This window comes from Oreochromis aureus, linkage group 7 (assembly GCF_013358895.1).
Source record: "Oreochromis aureus strain Israel breed Guangdong linkage group 7, ZZ_aureus, whole genome shotgun sequence".
In the NCBI taxonomy this organism is placed as follows: domain Eukaryota; kingdom Metazoa; phylum Chordata; class Actinopteri; order Cichliformes; family Cichlidae; genus Oreochromis; species Oreochromis aureus.
In genome coordinates this window covers 52,509,309-52,532,499 of record NC_052948.1, presented here as the reverse complement: position 1 = coordinate 52,532,499, position 23,191 = coordinate 52,509,309, and the positions used below count along the sequence as shown (strand labels likewise).

Sequence of the window (23,191 nt, the reverse complement as noted above, 5' to 3'; positions counted from 1 at the left end):
TTGCAAAGTCACTTGGCAGTATCTTATCATTCTTATAGATACTTCCAAGTTGTTAATATACTTTATAGTGTTCTCATATTTCTTATATTATAGTTATAATATAGGAACTCGTGAAATTCTCTATACTAAGGCACCTCATGGACCTCCTTTACGAAAATGAAATGTGATAAGACCAACCCATAAATCGCAGGGATACTTCAGCACAGATCAATCAAATGTAACTGAATTTTCAACCACAGGCTCTTAAACCCACAGGTGAACTCTGAACAATATGATGCTGTAATAAAGTCTGCTTCTTGTCCACGTATTGCCTCTCTAAACCGAGATTAAAAGATATATTAACTGTATCAAAGTGCGTTCAGGGATTGCTATAGTTAGCATTAGTTATGTCTGTTATGTTGCTAGGATTATCATTGAATTCATTTTCCTTTGGATCAGCCCTTCCCTTGACCTCATTTTCCATCAAAGTCAAGGTCAAGAAGGTAGGCTGTCACTTTTGGAGTGTTCAACTAAGACATTGCATTATTCTCATGTTTAGCTTAGCATGTTTTGGATGCTAATTTTAGCAGTAATTATATACGAATTTTCCTTTACAGTTAAATGGCTTTCCTGCAGCAACTGCACCACTATTTGTGGAGGAATGCGTTTCAGATCTAGTAGTGGGAATTTCCATGTATGGAGATGGCAAAGGAATTGTGATTTCCATGAATTTAAAGTTAACTGCTGTATTATCACAGACAGATGTAGATGTAATTGCCAACATTTAATAACAGACTGACTTCATCTTGTTTTAACATCAGTTGACCAAATCTGCAGCACTAATTCCCGTTTTTGAAGCAAGTGTTTCAGAGCAACAAGTTCATTGCAGTAATTTTAGCTGTGCTGTTGTTGTCAACCACCCTCTTAAGCTACAGTTACTCTAGTTAAGAGAATAGAATCAGTTACACACTGTGTCAGTTTGACCAATTCTGCCAGCAACAGAGCAACACCACTAACGTAAACTCATTTTACTCACCAGTCAAAACAAAGCCATTGTTTCATAAAAAGAAGAGTTTTATTTCATTTTTAACAAAGCCCAATACAGATTCAAAGCAAAACTGGGGAACACTGGCAATCTCATTCCAATCGTTTTTGGGACGCCAACAACAAAGAGGAGCTTCAAATAAAAGGGACAACAATAAAACAATACTACCCAGAAATGGGGTAAAGAAATAATGGTGCATGTTGTCAACAAACTTAAGAAAAATTGACAAAGGGAATCAAAAATGTTCATGCCAGCAGCTGCTGAGGATGTAAATGTCAAATATGAGACACCTGTTAACAGCTTTGGAGTAAGGGAGGGGAAGAAAAAAGGAAAAAGACAATTCCTATAAATGTGTTACATTTAAAGTTGTGAATGAGTAATTTGGTCAAATGTGTTAAACTAGTCTGTGTGTAAATAACGAAAATTGTGAATTAAAACTAAGTTTTCCTCTGTGGTTTGTACATGTAGACTGTTCCCAAGAGAACAAGTTGTGTCCAAGATGGAAATAAAAAGTAACCTGTCATGCCAACAAAAAATGGGAAACTATCAAAATCAGATTCTGTTAATGTCTCCACAACTAGTTTTCTACAGATACGTTCAACAGGTTCACCTGACAGCTGTGATGACACGTTGAAGGGTTACAAAATATATTGTGAGTAATACAGTTTGTGATTTTTCACGTCATAGTTTATGTGGTCTGACACACTTGTATCGTAGACTTGTAAAAGCTAAATTTAGGGTGTGGGAATGGAGCACGCAGCTCTTTTTCCTTCTTTTAGGGGTTTTGAAATCTCATGTTACCATCTGAAATGAGCCGATCCACCCATGTAAACACAGTGATTTTCTGATACAGAAAAAATAGTAAGTGTACAATGCATATTGATCTTTAATAGCAATATCCACCAGTTGAAAACACCAGTCTGCTTTGATATATTCTCATATGGGAACAAATATATTTTATAACAAAATAAATCTATACTGTTGTTCCTGTGATGGTAGATAAGGGTCGTACAATCCCATCAGCCTGACTTTCTTTGTCCGTTTTAACAAAGAACTGCATGTAGGCTTAGCTCTGTCGGAAATAGTACTTGTGACTAAAGCAGCTCAAATACTCAAAAGGCTCTGCCTGAGAAGAAAACATTAGTTTGAAGCAAAAAAAACAAAACTTTCATCTGTATACCAGTTGTTAAAGTAATTTATAATAAAGTATGTTTCTATCATCTTTAAAAATCATAAGCATTTTTTTAAACTGTATCTTGGCATTTTGACAAAAATACTTTTCAAGCACTAAAACAAGCTTATATTGTGGGTTTGCAACAGAATAAAACAATTCTGAAATAAAAATGGAGAAAGGTTTGCATAGCAGATCAGGATACAACTAAAGAGGAACAGATCCTTTTTGGTATGAGTCATGACTGCACATTTTCACATATGTACATGAAAGAATAGTCCATTCATAGTTTCTCCCTGCCCACAGTTCAAATCAAGTTTACGTATGCACTGTAATGCTCATCAGTGAGAAGGCAGAATGTGGATACTTGTCCTCTCTGCTCTTCTAATAAAAGTCCATAGGAGTTTCTTTTTTTTTTCAAAAAAAATTAAACTTTGTTTTTTTAAAAAGTGCCATTTTGCTACATTTGTCAGCTGATCCATGGTCTGCTACTGAACAGTTAACACAAGCAAAGTGTTACACAGCCCTCCAATATCACACAGTTTCCTGATTCTATGAGATTTGGTCACATGGACAGTCTCTCGCACACACACACACACGCACACAGACACACACAACAGGGGAAGAAGGGGAAAAAAAGAAAAACGAAATTTGTAGCCGGTGAGTTCTGTTGCGATTTGATAATCCAGCTGGTAAAGCTTTTGGGAAGAGGGGGAAAAAAACAAAACAAAAACAAGCACCATAAGGAGAAGGCCTCAAATGTCCTCCGCTGGGTGAGTTCAGCAGTGTTCGCTCAATTCTGTGCTCCCACAAAAAGCAAAAAGGGAAAAATCTACATTCAGACTCGCCTCAGGCTCATGGTTTAGGCAAAGTCACTGAAATGTTTCAGGCTTTTTGTCTTTTCCTCCAATTTTAAGTCCGAGTCCGGTCATCGGAGCCTTAATCATGGTGGTCGAAACATGTCTCCAACTTCCATGGGGCCTTAATTGTCAATATGGATACGTCCGGGTCCTCATCGTCTCTGTTGAGCGTACACAGGGTACGCTAGTGTCACATTCAGAGAGTCATTGTGCTGGACCAAAGACGTGTGCTGGTAGTGAAGAACGAGTTCTTTTAATGAGTTGTACAGGTTATAAGGTTCAGCGAAGCCGTACCCTGTGGGGGTCTTGTTGATGACGCAGTGTTTCACCTCGCCGTCCACACTGCAAAGAGAGGACAGGAGTCACAACCTGCTCTGTGATGCTCTCCATCAACTTTAAAACTAGTTCACTCAGTGGTGGCTGAAGCCGTAACCACAGGTAGATATTTCAACACTAAAACTACAATTCTTTTCTACATAGCAGCCAGATACATACACAACACTGCAGGCGTAGCACCCCGCTTTGCTGCTGTCTCGAACCAGGAATGTTCCGTCTCTCTTGCCTTGGAGGATCGCCTCCGCCTGTAATCGATTGATGTTGCCCAGCTTCCAGGTCCGCTCATCATGATGAGGAAGGTCTTCATCATCGTCGACCATAGAATATTGACTAAAAAAACAAAAAAAAAAAACAAATGTAAGTTGTCATGAAAAACCCACATTTTTTTTTGTCCATCGAGTGGATGATTGACACTCGCTAACTTACTCTTCTGTGTTCTCGTTCTTGATTCCCAGCCACTCGTTGAGTTTTTTCTGCCTGACTCCCTTCTGGGTCAACCACCTACAAAGAGAAAAGACACGGACATTAGAAAGCAGGACAGACCCATTTTGATTTCCCTCAGAGCGAACACTAGTTTCCGATGCAGCCAGGATGCGGTTCAGGCGCTGCACTTACATCAGATACTGGTCTCTGGTCTTGCGGAGCTGGATGAGGTCAGGCTTGATGCTGTTCATCCTCTTGTCGATCTCCCTGTAGTCTGCTGCCTGTTTCTTCAAGTCTTCTTCCAGCCTGCGCTTGCTGTCTACTATTTCACTAATCCTCGATTTCAACTTCTCGTAATTTCCCATGATCCTGGTAGGAGAGGAAAAAAAAAAAGGATGAGTTCTGAGCATAGCAAGCATTTTGTTATCAGCTAATGCAAAACAAAGTGTGGTCTGTTCTTACCTCTGAATCTCCTTTTCATTGCCTTCTCTCCTGAATTTCTCAATATACTCCTTGCTGTAGCGCTCTTGTGTTTGGCATTGCTCCTCAAATATTTTGATAGTTTCATTGAAAGCCTCTATCGCCGTCCTTTTCATTTGGATTTCCTGCGAGCAGAAGCGCAGCGTTAAGCACTTGACCTACAAACACTGCAGTAACACTCTTGATGCTAGTTGCACTGTGGGCGGGGTGGTACTCACTTGTGATGTTCTGGTGTACTCTTCATAGAGACGGTCGTACTCTTTGTTCTTTTCTTGGTATTGCTGGTGGTACTCGCAGAGCTTCCTGCCCACAGCTTCGATGTTGTCCTCTTTTACCACTTGATCCTAAAGAAAGAGTCACAGTCAAATACAGAAAAAGTTGAGGTTCAACTGCTTTAAACACGCAGATGTTTTAATTCTGCTGGGATGCATCGAGCTGCCACCTCACCTGCTGGTGTTTAGACACGGGGTACAGCAGCTTGACGTCTAGCTTGGGGTTGTACTGAGCCAGGGACTCGTTGCGATAGTGGTTGATGAGCTCGACGACTGAGTTGAAGGTTAGTGGATCAGAGAAGCCATATTTGCCATCTCGATGGAATATCTTGATAAGCTTGTTGTTTCCTCCTTTCCTGCAGACGAAACAGCAGCGGCAGTTAAACCAACAGGTCACTAACTAAAAATGGATAAACAGGCAATTTGAGGAAACAGAGGACAAGACACTTACCTCAAAGTCAGAGTGTAGTCTCCGTGCATTTTTGTAGAGGCGTCCCGCACCAAAAACGTACCATCTGCAGTGTCCCTCAGTTTCTCATTGACCTCCTCCCTTGAGATGTCTCCCCAGTACCATTCAGCATCTTGTAGCGCCATGTTGTTGTTCATACCGTTGTTAATCACAGATGTGGGCTTGGGTGGCTTTGGAGGTAGAGCTGCAGGAAAAGGCAGAGAACACAGAACGTAAATAAATCAACTGCAATGCGATTAGACTTATGAGTGTTCGTGTAAAAATAAAGCCGACTCGGAGCCCGAGATCTGAAAATTTTTAGGCAGATTTGGGGAACTCTTGCGCTGCCTTTAAAATGTTTACTTGATCTTCTTGTAAGTAAATAATTAAAAATGACAAGACTTTGCTCTTTGAATTTATTTAATATTTCAAAAGAATGAACCCTCGTCTGGATAGCACGTAGGCACACACACATGCTCGCTCTCGTGCATCCTCCCACAACCCTATTCATGGAATAGGGTTGTGGGGAAAAAAAAAAAAAAAAAAAAAGGCTGCCCATGTCCAACAGAGAGGCAGCATTGGTGAGGCAGTGGGAGGAGAACTCAAGCGTGAGTCAGGGAGAATGAATTTCATTCAAGAAATGGAGCCATCTATAAATATTCCCCGCTCCTAACGCAGCAGTGAAGCCTTTTTCATGCAGAAAAAAAATGCAGAGAGACCAGCACAAAAAGATGGCTGCACAACATTTTACAGTAAAATAGGACAGACTGGGAAATCCTAATGACCCTTTAAGCCTTTACCAGCAGGAAAGGCTGCGCTTTAACGCAGGATAACCAGATTCTCTTCTACCATCAGTAAATCAATTAAACTCTTAAAACTGGAGCTCACCGTGAAGCTACCAGTAGCAGAGATAAGGCAGTCGGCTATTTTTAAACCCACAAATCTGCACTGCCGTTGTTCGCTGCCATTGCATTCACAACCCTCCTGCTGCAATGGACCTTGCAGAACTTTGCACGCTGAAACCACAAGCACTGTGCACACAGCTACAACCATGACATAGATTTCAAATGTTTCCATTCTGCGCAAATGCAACCTACCAATCCAACCACAGCGCTTCTCTGCATACCGCCTGCCTTCCAACCTGATCACACTTTGTCTCCAGATTACTAGAAATTTCTAATTCGTGTGAAGAAACCAGCCTTCTAAAACCAGAGCCAAACACCTCCACAGACAGACAACTTGTGCCGATCCGATCTTGCCTCTGCTCCACACAAATACTTTATTACAGCCACCTAAACACGTACTTCAGAAGCCATTAAGGGCAGCTTGCTCAGTAACGTGTTACATCACTTACCACAGCCAATCGCATAGGGGGTCTGTCACCAACCGCTCCTGCATCTTTCATTTCCTGTGAGCGATGAGGTCATTGTAAAAGCGTCGCCTTTTTAGAACACTCTAAATAGATAACTGAAACGATTGCGTCTCTGCATCAACCAGCACTGCGTCCCGGTGTGCATCCATCTGCGAAAGCAAACGCGCCGCATCTCTCTGTTAGCAGAGGAGAGAGAAAGGACCTGCTCCCTGTTCCATGCTTCTCCTCTGTCATCCTCTCGCTCTCTGTTCAGCTTGTCCACTTGCTCCCCTGCAGGTTGCTCGGCCCCTCCTCCCCGCGAGTGTCGTGCGGACATTTAGTCCGTCCTACTGCTGGCACTCGTAAAGCCTACTCTGCTGCAGCAGCACGTACGCAGCTAAATTATAATGCCTGGCCCGGTCAGCGGCACCCAGAGCTCCAAAATACGTCTGTAATCCCACAGCGTGACGCTCAGCACGACAGGGATAGCTCCCTTGATTTCCTGAGTGAAATTAAAATAGCCCCAGTTCTTGGTAAAGGTAGAAGATTCAAGTGAAAAGAAATCTTTGTCCTTAGTTCAATCGAGGGACAGTTGGTGGAAATTTTAGACGCTTAAGTTATACAGTTCACATCAACTACAAATGAGTATTTAAAAAAGAAAAAAAAAGGAGAAAAAAAAAAAAAGAACAGGTTTTAATGTTTGAGTAAGACCTAAGTGAACAAACCTGTTCCACAGCACTTTGATAGAAAACCAAAAAAAAAAAAAAAATCCTAAAGATACAACAGCAGATTTAAAAAGACTAACATCAACTTGCCATTGTTCACCATAGCTATAAACGACTTAAATATTCAAGAGCCTCTTTTGTCTGATCTTAATGCAGGTTCATGCGCACTCTTTAAGTATGGCCCATAACTCATGAGCAGTTGCCCGAGGCAACTTTGCTGCTAGCGAAGATTGAAGTCTTACTAAAACACAAACCTATTATTCCTGTTCTGTCTTTTCTAAGCTGTGACATTTGTGTCTTAATCTTACGCATGAGGCTCATTTCGTTATAGCCTGAAGGAAAACGCAGCAGAAAACACAATGTTCCACTTCTGACACCTTTACAAGACAAGACCTGAAACATCAAACTTACGTTGCAAGTTGTGCATGTCTCGAGGAATCAATTCTCTCGTCTTTGTAGCTTCTCTTTTATTCCCAAACAATAAAGTAAATCCAACAGAGTTAGTTTCAAGTCCTTCTGTAAAGCTCCATTTCATAGTTTAGACCAGTGAGTACATGGACGTGGTCTGTTTTAATTCTTAAAAGGTCACGGCTTTGTGTGCTTCTTAATGAAATCCAGGTAATCCGCTCGACGTGAAGCAGGTGCAGCATGCGACTGTCTCGCTGACTGACTGCTCAGTTCCTGCTGAAGGTGCGGTAAAGGGCTGAGTCTCTCTGCCTTTCCCTTTCAGAGCCCTGTGAGGCGGAGGCCTGCTCACGTGTAGTCAGAAAGTTAATGATTAGCGGGAGCCGCTCCAGTGTCGATGCAGCCTGTTCTGAAAGCAGCCACTTGTGCCAGCTGCGTTGGTGTGTGTGTCTCTCTATGCTCTTTGGTCACTCCCTCTTTCTGTTTGTAAAGGCGGAGGCGGAGGCTTGGGGGTGGGGGGGAATGGAGGGGGGCAGTCTTATGATTAACTTGCAAAGTTTCAAATATTTGCTGAGTTGAGCACTTTGAGACAGGGAGGACATGTGGACATCCACGCAGAGAGAAGACTGAAGGGGGAGGCAAGTGGCCCTTAGAACTGCAAGCAGCCCTGAGTTAACAAGAAGTGCTCTGTGGAGCAGGCCGACTTTCCAGCCAACCAAATCTAAGTGGGCCTTTTGTCGCTTACTTAAAATAGGAACGCAGTAACTGGGAGAAAGCACGCACACACACGCGCATACAGGTCATTCACAGAAATGCATGTACGTTCTGTACATGTGTGTTTAGAAACTAGGTTATTTACCCCTACTATTTGCATTAGACAGGTGACTGAAACCAGTCTGGCCCGACTAAACATTGCCATGTGTTACACTGGGTACAGTCTTTATGGGTATGTGCAGAACCAACAAAAAGCATTTCAGGGTTTCTCTCTAGCCTGCCCGACCATTCACTCAGCCATCCATCAAGCCCACAGCCAAAGAGCTCCCTGCAGGTGCAAATCACTGACAGCTGAGAGCAGACCATGCACAGGAGCGTTATAAATAGTCCTAACAGGTAATAAAAAGTTTAAGCAGCCACAGTCAGTGCTGGGCCTCTGGGCCAGCCAATGACACCGCTCCCAACTAGAGCTGTAAAAACAGAACTGCCACGCAATGCACTGCTGTCTCAAATCACCAAACTAGCTTTGTCTGTATGCAGTCCACTGCAGTAACACAAACAGAATCAGACTTGTACAAATCTGTCATCTATACTATACTGTTGGAGGCACATGCTACGTAACAGCAAAAGCCAGAGGAGAGACGAAAAATAAAATGTGCTCCAAGAAGAACCCAGAATCTTACTGATGTTACATCACGTGCATATTCCCCAGTTTTCATATTCATGAGGCTGACAAAAATAAAGCCACACAGAGAAATACTGTTCTAACACAGGTTGCTACTTTGTAGTCGTTAAATTCCAGTGAGAACCTTTTACATAATTGTACCATTTCATTGCATTAAAAAAAGCATTCATCTGCAAAATGGAAATATGCTAGTTCAGAAAGAAAACTTTTACTATTTTAGAAACTGAGCAGAACTAATTTAAACTATTCTACAAAGTTTCAATTTAGAACACTTGTTTCTACTAATAAGCACATGCTAAAAAAATCAACTTGCTTTAGCATCATAATGTTAGTAACCTTCCAATCACTGGGTACTTTGTGGTTCCCTACAACTGCAGCAGCACTAAGTCTCGACCCTGCTCTTCAAGCTATTAATAGCTCAGGTCTCAGTCAGTGCTGTGCACAGACTTAGTCACTGCAGAACATACATTTATGTTCTCCTTTCAATGTAAATCCTGCACAAATTCCTTACAGCTTTCAGTTAGATCAGTAATGCAATGCACAACATCCTTTCCATCTACTTTTCCTTTTTAACGGAATCCTTTTTTTTTTTCTTCATGCCCTGAGCACTAGCAGGAACAGCACCTAGTAGTTTTGTGATTTCTGGGTGGAAATTTTTTTTTGTTGTTGTTGTTTTTGTTTTTTTAAATTGAGCAGCAGTCAATTACCTGGTGCAGCTTGACTGTCACTCCACTCACTGGTCACCAGAATCTCAATGATCTTGATGTGAGCATCCAGACTGGGTTCACAACTGTGAGGGGGACAAAAAAAGCAAGGTGAACAAAGTTTGTTTCAGAGCCAAGGTGACAGTCACTGCTGCTGTGTGCGGTTTTCAATCAGATAGTAATTCAGGCTTAGCTACTTTAATTGTGCAGCGCAGCTGGTAAGCAGAAAAGCTCCAACCTACATCCGTGTACAGCTAAAACACATGAATGTGTGATACACTGCAGTGCATGTGCGTGTCTTGCCATTTCTTGACTAAGCCTGCATGCTTATCTGTCTGCTGACTGAGTGCCTATCTTTTACAAACCAAAATATGCAGCATAAGCCTTACACTCCCGATACCCACCTGGTGGCCTGTTGTCTGAAAAACACAGGGCTGAAGATCTCGCCCAGCGATCTGGCACTGAGCAGGTTCTTGGAACCGTTTTGGCACACTCTAGCAAAATGTCTTAGCAGACAGTGGAGAGTCAGCCAGTACTGGGGAGGCAGGCCTGGGGTGCTGGCAATGCGACGTAGTAGTAGGGCACATTCCTCAGGATTCACCGCCTCTGTTGAAGATGAGAATAGCCAAAAGGTTCAGTAAGACAGGAGATAAAGTGTCCTACTTTAAAGTCTTCTGCTGTTAAAAAGCAGCACAAAATGAAAGCTTTCTTTACACAGTAAAGAAATGGAAAAAGGAGTCATGTGCAATGAAGACTTGAAAACCGCAGAGACACTGTGTGGTTGACAATGAGCATAAGGTACACTGGCAGGTGATTGGCTGCTCAGAGATGCTAGAGATAAACTTTCAGGCTTGTTTTAGTTCCTATTAACCGCAGATATCCTGTTTCTGGCCATGTGACAGCAAGAGAATGCAGCGCGGCATAACACAGAATTTCTTTTTTCCCCTCTACTTGCAACAGACAGCAAGACAAAGGTTAAGAAAATGTGCTAAAATACACAATTACCACTAAGAAATAAATACATAGATTTATATTTCTTATTTTAAAGGACCCATAGACGTTTTAGAAAATAAAAGCTCATTTTATACAAACAAACAAACAAACAAACAACAAAAAAGGAAAAAGAAAAAAGAAGTCCTCAGACACAATGGGTACTGATGAGGTCTTGTGGTTTAGTGTTCATGAGTACATGATGTTCGGCAGCAGGGCACGAGTACATTACGTCAGCACTTCTCTTTAGGCCAATCTGTACAGTCAACAAAGGACCATTGATACTGTAAGGGAACCTTCTGCTCTCACCTTTAGCACTGTGAACCATCTGAGCATATATTGCAGTGGGGATGATGGGTTGGGGAAGATCCTGTAAGTACCTACGCAGACCGTCACACAGGACTGGAAGCTCCAGGTGATCCAAGTCTGCAGATGGAGGGTCTGAAATCCAGAATAGCACAAAGACGCACACTTAAACTCACTTCAGTAAAGTGAAATGTATATTTATAGGTTTAACTATAGCACAGACTCTTCTGGGCCAACAGACTGTTATGCACATACTTAGAAACCTTTTTTTATGCACCCCACTCATTTTTTCCACTCAGACTTCCTCTTCATACAGGCTTATAAAACAGATGATAAAAAGAGCTACTTACCACAATCAAAATACTGCCTGACTTCAAGTCCAGCACCAGCAGTAAATGTTCTATATAATGTGGGGTTATCCAGACCTACAAAATAATTAATGAAACATACTGTAGCAACATAACATGCCAAATAAATGCCAACAAAAATATGAAATTGATTCAGTCAAGCTCACCTTTCCTCTCAATTGCTTCCAGCAGTTTGGTCAGAATGGGTGGAGCAATCTCTGGAAGGGAAAACTGCTCCGTCAAGTCGGGCAAGCAGAAACCTAAAGATCATTTAAAAAAAAACAAAAAAAACAACATTTAAAAAATAAATAAAACAAGCAATTTCAGTTTGTGTGAACAGAGTGAAAATCTTCCCACGAAGGCTTAGTACAAATCCAACGTCATACCTGTGAACCAAATTACTCAGTCCAATAAATATGCTGGCACCACACAATTTGCTAATAACAGTTGAATAATTACATTTTAGCACCGCTGCCCTTCCCAAACCACAAAAGCCAGCAAAGCAAGAAGAGAAAACGTTTCTACATCCAACCTATGTTTTCCAAATCAAACAACAACAATCACGACCAAGACAATCGGTTGCCCTATGCTGTTGGCTGTTTGCAAAACAGACACGGCTTTAAGGGGATTTCACTAAGCTCATTTCTTCGAGGTGCGTGCTGACAATGGCTGGTTTTACTTTCAAAACTGAGTCCCCCACGGCAGAATTTAGTTACACCTTTTGGAGATTGTTCTATTTTTTACTCTTATGCTACTGTACCACAAAGAATTCCCTTTGTGAGATCAGTAAAGTATCTATCTATAGTTTGCGTAACCGAATAAAGATATCAACTGGCCAGTCAGTTAAATACAGTTAATCCTGTGATGACTGTTCATGTGACCTTAAATGGTAAGGGGCTGCCATTCATCTGAACCAGCAAAGACTGATTAGATTCTTGACTCCTCGGAACTTCAAAGGAAGCAGGTACAAGACCAATGAAGTGGTTTCAAAAGTAAAATGTGAGTATTTATAAAAGGCTGTTTCAACAGGAGGTGCTGAGCACTGAAGTTAAGGTTTGGCAGACCAAGGAACTAAGCAAATATCCTGTGATATGAGGTAAGCCAGGTCTGACTACTTTTTTTTTTTAACTTATTTTTCCTTCAGAACTTTGCACCCAGGTGTGGACATGAAAGCAGGAGGGGAGTTGGCAAATCTAAATAAAATCTTCGCCAAGGCATATTTTGAAAAGGCTTTTTCCTGAAAGGCTCAACTGTTCAACATCAGGTCTGCCGTTTCAAAATGCTGCAAAACTATGAATGGGACCCTTTCTCTTAACATTATTTTTCTTTCTTTCCACCTAAAAGTGATTACTTTTTTGAATCAGGCATTAAAGGCCAAGTACTGGTGTGGCTAATACACAGACGCATAGGGGTTATTGAAAAGCTACCCTTTTGCATGAAAGAGGGTTCAGTCAGTTAAATAATAAATTCTGAACCACATTCTCTGGCTAGGGCAGGACCCAGGCTGCCTTGTTGTGTGTCAAGTACATGTATTAGTAAATTCTTTCAAACCAGAGAGAACACAGAAATCCACTTTGGACAACTGGTCATCTGGAAGATGTTATTGGAAATACAAACTGAAAGGGAATGGAGGGGGGAGGAAGGTTTCTCAGAAGTTGGTGTTCCATCTCAGACTTTGCAAAGTTTCCTGAAATAGAGATCGAGACATGCAGTGCAGCCATCACACACCTTGGAAGTGTAATCTTTCTCCCAGACAAGATATCCAACACGATCTTCCTTCTACAGCCAAAAGGTTTTCTGAGAAACCAAATTCACAACCTGAAGTTAAATTTAGACCACCGACCCACCCGCTGTCACAATGTTCAAAAAGCACACGACAGCACGATGCCTGGAATCTTTAAACAATAAATCACAAATATATGTAAGGAACAAGCAAATTTTCACACGTTTACTTAGACTAAAAAACACAAAACACTTAAAAATGATTAATACAAACAGCTGCTTGTACTTCTGTACACCTTGGAGACAAACCAAAAAACAAGGAGAATCTTCCAAGTGATCCTCCAGCCTATTTATTCCTACCACAGTCAGCCTCTGAGGGACACGGGTCAGGCAGGAGATAGAGTTGCTTCTTGGTACTGTCGACAATGTGATAGTTTCGGCACCAATGGAATTGTATCAAGTAGCCAAAGAAATATGGCAGAAACGCTACAAGGTATCAGTGATGATTTCTGAGATGCCTTGGCATGAGATCAATGCTCAACATGCCCATACAGGCCAAACCACAGAAACATAAAGGGGAGAGGAAAAGGAGGAGAAAAAAAAAAAAAAAATAAAGGCAAATGAATTCTAGAAAAACTTTGTAAAAATTATTAATGACTAATTTGGCTACAGTAAAAGTTATCCATTTCTTTTCTACTGCACATAGGTATACCTAACTGTGATAATGGCACACAAGATGAATGCAGGTTCTGCAAAACTCCTTACTGTAGCTTATGCAAACTGAATCTCCACCTCTCTGTAGAAAGGTAATTTTAATTCTATTAAACAAACATAGCCCTCTATGTTTTACAGTAGCATTACTGCACTATTAACACAATGCGCTGGCATTGTTTTGCTCCATTTAGAACAGCTGACAGGCTACACTTCCTCAGACTCTCTCCAAGACTTGAATAGAAGCTGGTTTCTGTGGTAACTAGGGTATGGAGACAGAGGCCCCTTGGATGTGCCTCTACAAGTCTGCATGTTTGGCAGACCTCATGATATCCCCCAAGGCCTCAGCCCGTCAGTAGTCAGTTAGACAACCGCAGGTTGAGGAAGTCGATGCAGCTGCCACTGGTGCTGCTGTGGTGTGGGGAACAATCTGTCCGGTTCAAACGGCACGTCTGAGCCGAAAGGACTGTGGGCAGAACAGAGCTGGGGCACCACCGGTGCACTAAAGATAGCGCTCACTTTGGATAAGTTTAGAAGGCCTGCTCAGGCAACCAACATTTTTAGCATATACATTTCTTCTCGTCTGGAAAAAGGTCTAGCCAAGGCACATTGGTAAAGACCCACAGATAGATCACCACATAACATTTTAAAGTAAAAATTGTGCAAAATGTACAAAAAACGTCAGTTGTTTGTCTCTACAGTAGCATTTAGTAAGACTAGGTGCAGCTAGTTTATAGTATTACTAAAACCCTTGCAATGCCAAATTCTCTGGATTTTCTGTTGGCATGGGCAGCACTAACATGTCTGAGCATGATTGTGCTGAATAGTGAAGCCCTGAGCTGAATTAGGAAAAAGGGCAGGCAATGTCTCCTCCTGCAGGCTGGAAGATGAAGTGCAAAAGCAAAGTAACAGCCAATGAGGAGACTGTTGCCACAGCTTGGCAATTAACCCTATGAAGCACAGAGCATCGGTGAATCACAAAAGTAATGCAAGCAGCCAGTTTCCTAATGCGAGATCAAATTTAAGAACCAATGAAGCCTCTTACATCAAATTAAAATAAATCAACTCCAAATCTGATAAGCTAAATGGCTTGAGCACAATACTGCCTCACTTTAAATTATATAGTAAAAATGGATGATTTAACAGTGTCTTCATTCAAAGATTAGCCACTTTTAATGTGAACTAGCTTGTAATAGTGCACGGATTTATTAAAACCACAGCTACAGTATATCATTTAATTTGAGAATATATTTAAGTTATCAAAAAGGTCAAATCAAAACAGGACTAAAACTTTTTCTTTTTGTTTATTCTGATGCAAAAGCGAAATGATGTCACCAGGGACCATAACAATCATAATCAAATTATTTTTGTTGGTTGGCAAATGAGTTATTCAAGAACTTCACAGAGTTGGGCTTGAGCATTTCCAAGAAGAGGTCATCTTAGTCTTGCACCTCTAATAGTACGGAAGTGGGGCATATCATCATGGCTGCTTAACCGCAATGGTTTTGAGATATGGGACTGTAAAGGCTCTTTCTGATGACACATTAAGAGGCACAAGAGGGAAAACGCATATAGCGATTCTTGCCCTAACAGAAGTGACCAGGACTTTTGATGCAAAACAATGCAAACAAACTTCCAGGACAGATATAACTGAATGGAGGTGATGATTTATTGTGTCCACTCCTTCACGCAATGCCACATCTCCGGGGCACAAGAGATGCACGCACACCACACACAACTTTTCTGGCACTGATGACACTGTGTTTCTCTCCAATCTCACCTTTGTTTAATTACACCGAGTCTGTCTGTCTGCTCCTCCCTGCCTTATTTGCTTGCTGCATTTCTTAATCCTGCTAGCAGACATGCGCCGACTCCAGTAAAGAAGATTTGCCAATGCAGACCTCAGCCTCTGAACAGCCTCATGCAATAAAACAGTTATGCACACTTTGATGCACACAAGTCTCACTTGCTTAAACACACACACACAAAAAATAAAAATAAAAAATGGATCTGTTATTTTTTGAGTCCTAGTCTTTTTCCCCGTCATATACTGAGCAGCAGTAGGGTTGTCCCCTTAACTGTGGTGTCTATAACCTCAGTCTGACATTCTCTGAGGCAGACAGAAGGGGAAAAAAATAAATGTCATGTCTGGCACATCCATACAGATTAAGGACAGGTCATCGTTCCTCCCCCCACTATACAAGGCTCGTCACGGTGACTGTTATTTAAAGCAGTTTAACAGTTAAGCAACGCTTAAAGTTCCTCTTAATTTTAAATTTTTAACCGGCCAGAGGAAAAATTCAATGCAATCAGTTATTGAAACTACTCGTTATTTGTCTCTACATCATATATCAGTTTACAATACAAAGGAGGCTCAAAGAAAAGAAAAAAAAAAAAAAAACTTGATGAACACTAGATGGGAAAAGGTAGCTGGTTAATACGGACTAAATTTTAAAATGAAAAGTGAAGGGACCGCTCAATAGTAAACGGATGACAAATGAAAAAACGAAAAATGTGAGGGGAAAAACAACTTTGTCATCTTGGGCTTGAATTGGGATGCCTCCCTTCTTTCTCCCTACCCCCTTCTTTAAGGACAGTCAACACTAAATTTTATTACATCTGCAATTTAATGATATGAATGCAAATTTCCTTTGTCACGTGGGCTGCTTTATACACACTGCATGTGACAAGGCTCCCCTCCCCATTCTGGAAACTATGACAAGTGATAATATATTTAAATCCAGCTTGAGTCTGAGATTCACAGGCACTGGATTTGTCACTGACACGCTTCTCACCTCTGACTAAAGCTTTTTTTTTTTTCCTCCTCCTCTCAACAGCTTCTATACATGCTAATATTCCACCTAGTACAAAAGTCAAATATATTTCCTTTTGCCAACAGCTTGTGCACTGTTAACAATGACAGCACAGAGCAATCGCTAGGGTGCTATTCAGCATGCATCCATTTGTTGTATAGCTGTATTGTGCGTCGAGTTACAGCAATCAGCACTTAGCACAATACAGATTCATCACAAAGGTACAAATCAGTCCACTATGCAGTCTGTACGTACCCCCGACCACCAAATTCCTGGCCCCAGCTGCCTTTAGTCCCACAGAGGAACACTACATCAGAGCAAACTATCACACGATAAACTTCTGCTGTGCTTATTCTGCTGCTGACTTGGATGGATTTAACGAACTGTGACTGTTCTCTGGACGAACAAAAAAAAAGTACACCAATTTGAAACTTACGCCAAAGTCATTACATGTATAATTTAAGAGAAAAGTGAACTCTTAGCAGGGGAAAAAAAAGAGCGAAAAAAATGACACTACCAACAGAAAGCGTACTCAATCTAGCAGATGTCAGCCTGAGTGCTAAAGAGGCCCCGAGAAGGAGAGCTGCATTATCTCAAACTCCAGCTATGCAGAGTGCTCTCGCTGAAACGTCTCCTCTGTACAGGCTGCACTCAGCCTTCCAGTAGCCAGCACAGATGCTCCATTAAGTACATCCATTACTAGTTATAAAATCCACATTTCATTTTTTGGTAACCAAAAAAAAGTCTACATACACACCAGGACGCATATTTAGCAGAAAGCTATATAACATCTCACTGCTTTTTTTTGATAAATACCACGTACCATAATGTTGTGCACATGAAAACTTCAAACATACTGATAAGGCTCAGACAAGCAGGGGAACACAGCCGGATGGCATCAAATATTTCCTTAAACAAGACTGAGCATGTAGGCTGTACCTAGTGATAGCGTGCAGAGCAACAACCAGTTATTCATACTTATAACATTTTGGGAAAAGAGGGAAAAAAAATGCTCATGCTGGCCAACAGCTGGGAGGAGAAAAATAAAGTAATTACACACTGAAAACACTGAACTGAAAATACCAAGGTTAATATTAGGCCATAACATAGTCGCTGTCTAAACAATTTTAACATGCAACGTGCTTGTTGGGCATCAGGAATTACACAATTGGCTACAGACTAAAAGTAGGTGCTTGTATTTTGTCTTTTAATACTACTCCGATTCAGTTAGTTTATTCCAAATTCCACCTCAATTACTTCTTTTTCACTATTAAAAGCAACATACTAGACGTGAAAGGTGTGAGAAGTTCTTAAACTTGGAGAATTTCAGTTTGGGAACCAACTGTGGATTTTTTTAATTAAATCAAATAAGCAAATGGAGCTCTGAGCTGGTTATTCGCTTTCCAAGTTCCTTCTGCTTGGCAGCGCTACACATGTCTATTCAGTTAACTGAGAGGCCTAGTAAAAGGAGCAACACTTTAATGTTTATTTTAAAAAAAAAAGAAAAAAAAAAGAAAAAGAAAGGCTGAACCCTGGAATGAGGACTAATAGTTTCCCAGCCCAGCCCTTTAGTCTCTCTCTTTCCCTCTCCACATCTGCTGCACTCATGTAAACCCCCCCTGTGGCTAAGGGAGGAGAGGCCCCTTTCCAAGCCCTCCATTCTCCACCCTTTTCCTGGGACCAGAGCTGATGGTAGGAGCTATCAAAACATTAACAAAAAAAGAAAAAGAAAAAAGGAGGAGGAAGGAGAAAAAAAATCTGGAGTAGGAGGAAGGGAGCAGGATCCCTTGGTGGTGGGCAATAAATCACAAACACTCCGAGCACAAGACCCTCTTCAAAGCCCCCTTGAGCCTGCAGATCCCAAGCTCCTCCCAAAGCCCGCCACCTACCCCAATCCCAGCTGCAGCCTCTCTGCCAAGCCCCCAGCTCCACTTCAGCACTGATCCTCATGCACCCATCCTGAAACTAGCACAGGGACTCTCTTCCCCTTTTACCCACAACTCTGGGCCCTTTCTCCCTTCCCCCCTGGCCCAGCTCACACCACCACCACCACCACCTAGGACACAGCAACTTTTCTTCTCTCAGTGCTACATTCACACTTGGCAGTGCTGCCACTCAACCACGACACATCCATTCAACATATGCCCCTTTTTTTAACAAAACAAAACTAAAACAAAAGAAACAAACAAAAAAAAAAAAAAAAACAAACAAAAAAAAAAAAAAAAAAACAGCTCCTCATTCGCACTGTAGACCACAGCAAAGAATTTCACAATAGTACCACAAATGGCCTAAAAACTAGAAACCTGGCGACTACAGCTGCTCTTTAGGTGAGCAAAAAGCTTCAAGTGCACATTAACACAAGCCACAGAGTCTTTAAAAAGACGAGTTTTCACTGCAGTTCATAGTTGTGGTCTGAGCTGTAACACTGACTCACATTTCAAAGGGTCATTTTGAACTGCAAACATCTTGAAATAAAAAATTTTAACCCACAAAAAAAAAAAAAAAAAAAAAAAAAAAAAAAAAAAAAAAAAAAAGAACATATAGAGACCCCCCCCCACCAAAATATTTCAGCCATAACTTAGATATTCTGTGATGTTAGTAATACGTGATTGATATTTTTACAGATTAAACAAGGTGTTTAAAAAAAAGATCAGAAAAGGATTGGTTCAGTTGCTAAAAAAAAAAGTGAATTATAGTTTAAATGATGATACAATTGATCAGTTTTGCTTGAGCTAGCATGAATGCCCCCCTGCTACCAGTGTATACATTGAGCTATACAAGCTTCTCCACACTGGTAGGAGAATTGTATTCCCTTAAGATGCAGTTTGAGGACAAAAACGGATGAGCTCGGCTGGTAACATATGGCTTGCAGAAAATGCCCTGGTGTACTATATCCAGCATAAACACCAGAGCCTGTGTCCTCTGGGACTGAGCATGGTTCACATTCAGTGCAGCTGTACCGCACCAGGCAGAGTTGTTAAACAAAACCCTGTTTTGCAAGATCAGCATCCTGCTGATAACAGATTCAGAACTCTGACTTGCTAAGTTTTGCTTTAACACTTGACTAGTTGTCTGTTTCAGTGGACTACCAAAGAATGCACCAAAGCGATAGATAACACTGGGAGGGGGGGGGCATATTGCTAACATCAGTTTACACCCCTAAGATTTTTAATACATTCAAATTGTCACAATGAATAATAATGTCAAGATATAGATTATGAAAACTGTTGTAGCTTAAACTAGCAGGTTATACAGATAGCTCATGCATGTGTCCCTTTTTTGTACCGAGATCACGCTGCCTTGTACTAATCCAGAAAAAAAAAAACCTCAGAACTTTGAGATAAAGGAGAACACCCATGAATTTGATACCAATAAACATGGTTTAACAGTTCTTGTTTAAACTCACCTTGTTCTGAGTCCGAGTCCATCTCTGACTTGAAGGAAGAGGCTGGCGCTACAGGTAAGGGTCTCAGGGGTCTTGGCTTGGGTGTAGGGGGAGAGATCCATTTCTTCCCAATGTACTCTACATAGGTCCCAGGAAAGTCCCCTTTTTCCTGAGTGGTCTCGTTAAAGCCTGGCAACCAGCCAATCTCATCCGGCCGCTGTTCCAGGCCATCGGTGACCCCAAGAGCCACCAGCTCTCCTTTGCTTACCAACAATATATCCCCAACATGCAGATCAATGTCCTCCTCCCTCTCTTTTTTATAATCATAAAGTGCTCTGTACTGATACCCTTCAGCACTCATGTTTGTGTGTTTAATGTTCACTTGTAAAGATGAGTCTGAACCAGTCTTGTTATTTTTCAAGGGGTTTTTTTCTGAGTAACTTTAGTCCAGCTACTCATTTGCTGGTTGAAATGGCTGTTCTTCCAACAAAGCTACAATTTATGATTTTACAGTGAAAACAGTCTCTAGCTTGTCTTCATTCTTTCACAGTTCCCGTCTCTCGCAAATAATTTGCAGCTCTCTTGGTGTGTTGCCTCGCAGTATGTACCCATCAGTAAATGGCCTGCAGCTGTGATCTTGATAATGCTGCCCAGACCTGTAAGATGAGAGGAGAGAGCATTTACAACAGGCAGCACAAGACAATGATGGGCTCCTTACAACGCCCAATGTGAACGAAATGGGTTATGCCAAGTTTTTTACAATATAAATACTATAGAATTCTTCAAGTTCTCACAGTAGGCCCACAGTATACAGTAAATGCATTTAAAATGCACACTTTTACAATGATACTCCATAATTCATTTGTGGCCCTACTTTGCCACATGGCTTCCAAATCATGTCTGCAACAGTTCTAATGTGTGTCATCACTGACCCACTGAGTATTTTTATTTTTATATTTTAAATCAGCTGCCAACAAAAAAAGTATTAAAAAGTAAATAATTTACTGAAGAGCAGACTCCATATTGATGACAGTGTACTTTTATTGGAACATTTACAGTTTCTGGCACACTGAGATCGACTTCTCTGCTGCCCTGCCAACATATAGTGGGCTAACGTTAGCATTATATTTGACAGCTTTATTCCTAGCGCCGACACTGTTACATAAATAAATATCAACCTTATTAATATGTTTAGAGTTTTATAACGCACTGGCAGCGAATTTGTGTGTTTAAAAAAACATGCATGGGTCCAGTTTATTCTGCTGGCGGCTTTACAGCCCTGCGGTGCAACTTTACAGCCGCTGCAAAAATGTCGGGGGAGTAGTCGGCTAAGTTAGCTAGCCAACATCACCCTGCTGCTAAACTAAACCACCACTTAATTAGATATCAGCTAGGGGAAAATAGGATAAGGGTTTACTAAACGTCTCTATGTAAAACAAGAATCAGATAGCTTAAGCTATTAGCAAAGTTGGAGTTATAACGAAAAAGTTAACAGAACAGGGAATTGGGAGAAAAAAGAAAAAAACTTGAATGAAAAATGGAGTGCATATTAAATCGAGGATGATGATGAGTAGCTTTAAGTAGTTTTAAATAACTTAACAAAATGTAAGTACTTAACAAGAACACGCTTTAATTCTAACTTCATAAGAAATAAATTCTTTGTAGCGAGATTAAAGATACTGGAGAGCAATAACTTACTCGTACACGGATCCGCAGACGAATGCAACGAGCCCTCTTTCTTCCACACTAAAACACTTCCAATTCGTTATTAAGCTTCAGATTTGCGGTGTGCGAAGATTTAATTGCAGCCGTTGGTGGTTCTCTTACGCGCACGGTTGAAAAAGAAAAACCCTCGGCTCGACTTTAAATCCGATTTAATGAGAAGAACAAAATGTTACGACCTACACCCTGCCGACGTGACGGTACAGCTTCGCCATCCAGAACAAATGTTCCCTTGAACGTCGCCTCTACGGCCAACAAGGGGGGGCAAGCACAGAGCGGCATCTCATTGGTCCATGTTTCTGTCAATCAAAAACGCCTCATAATCTAACCAATCGTAGTCCTGTTGTGGTGCGCACTCCCCTCTCCATGTACTCTTGCAACTTGAAACACCTGTGGAAATTACATAACTTTTGCACGCAGTCCTGCCGTTACCTATGTTCTGTTGGCTGGTGAAATTAAACATCTAACACATTATCTCCAGAGCTGTATGATTTTAAATCATGCACACTAAAACAGTGTGAAACTAAAGCATAAAAGAGCAAATATATATTGGCCTGGCTATATTCTTCATTGGTTTATTTTTAATCCACATTTTGAACCTGGAAACTGAAATCCACTGAAAGATATAATTTGGTATGTGGTATCATGCGTTGCTTAAAACAAGATTAGAAAAACAAGAGTTGTAAAGAAACAGCTTAGAGAGCACTTGGTGTTTCGTCACCATGGTTTCACTTTTTTGTTTCTATAAATCATGATATCTTCTCAGAATGGAAGGTCCCATAACCTCACAGTCACCATCAGAAACACATGACTGTGAATGTGGGTGGCCTAATTATGGCAGGGAAAGAAATCCCTTTTCAACCATAAACCCTACTGTCCCGATTGCGCTAAAAAGAGACTGTAAGCAGCTTTGTGCACGGCTAGGTGCCTGTAAGTGTTTCCACTGTCACACAGACATCAGGGGCCATGACCACTCAGAAAAGAGGAAGGAATGTAGAAATCAGGAGTTGATGGTGTTGAAACTAACAGTAACTCGGAACTTCAAGCTGCTGATTGACATCTCTTTGACATCTTTCCTTGAGTCATATTAACATGCAAAAATAAGCTTTAAAAGTAAAGCATTTCAGTCCACTATTACAACACTAACAGGAAATGTAGCTTTCTTCCTTTTAAATGCGAAAGTAACTAACCTGTGTCCACTGAATATTAAAGATGGGTTTTATATTTCTGCTGCAGATGACAGAAATGAATATTTGAACCACCAGACCATATAATCCCTCACTGTGCCAGCACCACACCTCATCCCCTGATTAAATAGTCAGGCTCTGGTGACCCATCTGCTCCCCCTGCAGATAACCAAACTACACCTCTGCTATAGCACATTTGCTGGACTGGAACTTGTTGATATTTTCTTAAAAGAAAAATTAAGAGTAAACCATGCAAATGTGGATTTCATGCTTCCCATAAATGCCTTATGGTTATTGGCTTGTTTACGCAGCAGAATATTACACAAACATGCCAAGTGGTGTTTGCTCCGAATGAGTAGTTATTCATTATATGTTCTTCACTGCCACAAAAAGCAAGTGGAAGTGTAAAT

The 23,191-nt window shown here is 41.1% G+C and overlaps 1 protein-coding gene across 3 annotated transcripts; it reads right to left on the bottom strand.

Moving 5' to 3' along the window:
* Window positions 1-1,035: 1,035 nt before the first annotated feature.
* Window positions 1,036-21,836, bottom strand: pik3r1 (phosphoinositide-3-kinase, regulatory subunit 1 (alpha)). 3 transcript variants are annotated; one of them, XM_031727259.2, is made up of 15 exons: window positions 21,571-21,836; window positions 19,894-20,528; window positions 11,409-11,501; window positions 11,245-11,319; window positions 10,898-11,029; window positions 10,003-10,204; window positions 9,602-9,684; window positions 5,018-5,219; window positions 4,742-4,922; window positions 4,513-4,638; window positions 4,277-4,419; window positions 4,007-4,183; window positions 3,818-3,892; window positions 3,551-3,721; window positions 1,036-3,397 (listed from the first exon to the last, which is right to left on the bottom strand). In XM_031727259.2, exons 2-15 carry the CDS (start codon window positions 20,231-20,233, stop codon window positions 3,208-3,210), a joined length of 2,190 nt encoding a protein of 729 aa, XP_031583119.1. In that variant the 5' UTR covers window positions 20,234-20,528; window positions 21,571-21,836; the 3' UTR covers window positions 1,036-3,207. The 3 variants fall into 3 exon arrangements, with proteins under 3 accessions (XP_031583119.1, XP_031583120.1, XP_031583122.1); XM_031727260.2 differs by lacking the exons at window positions 9,602-9,684; window positions 10,003-10,204; window positions 10,898-11,029; ... (2 more) ...; window positions 19,894-20,528; window positions 21,571-21,836 and adding an exon at window positions 7,502-7,925; XM_031727262.2 differs by lacking the exons at window positions 9,602-9,684; window positions 10,003-10,204; window positions 10,898-11,029; ... (2 more) ...; window positions 19,894-20,528; window positions 21,571-21,836 and adding an exon at window positions 6,369-6,630.
* Between the last annotated feature and the right edge of the window lie 1,355 nt (window positions 21,837-23,191).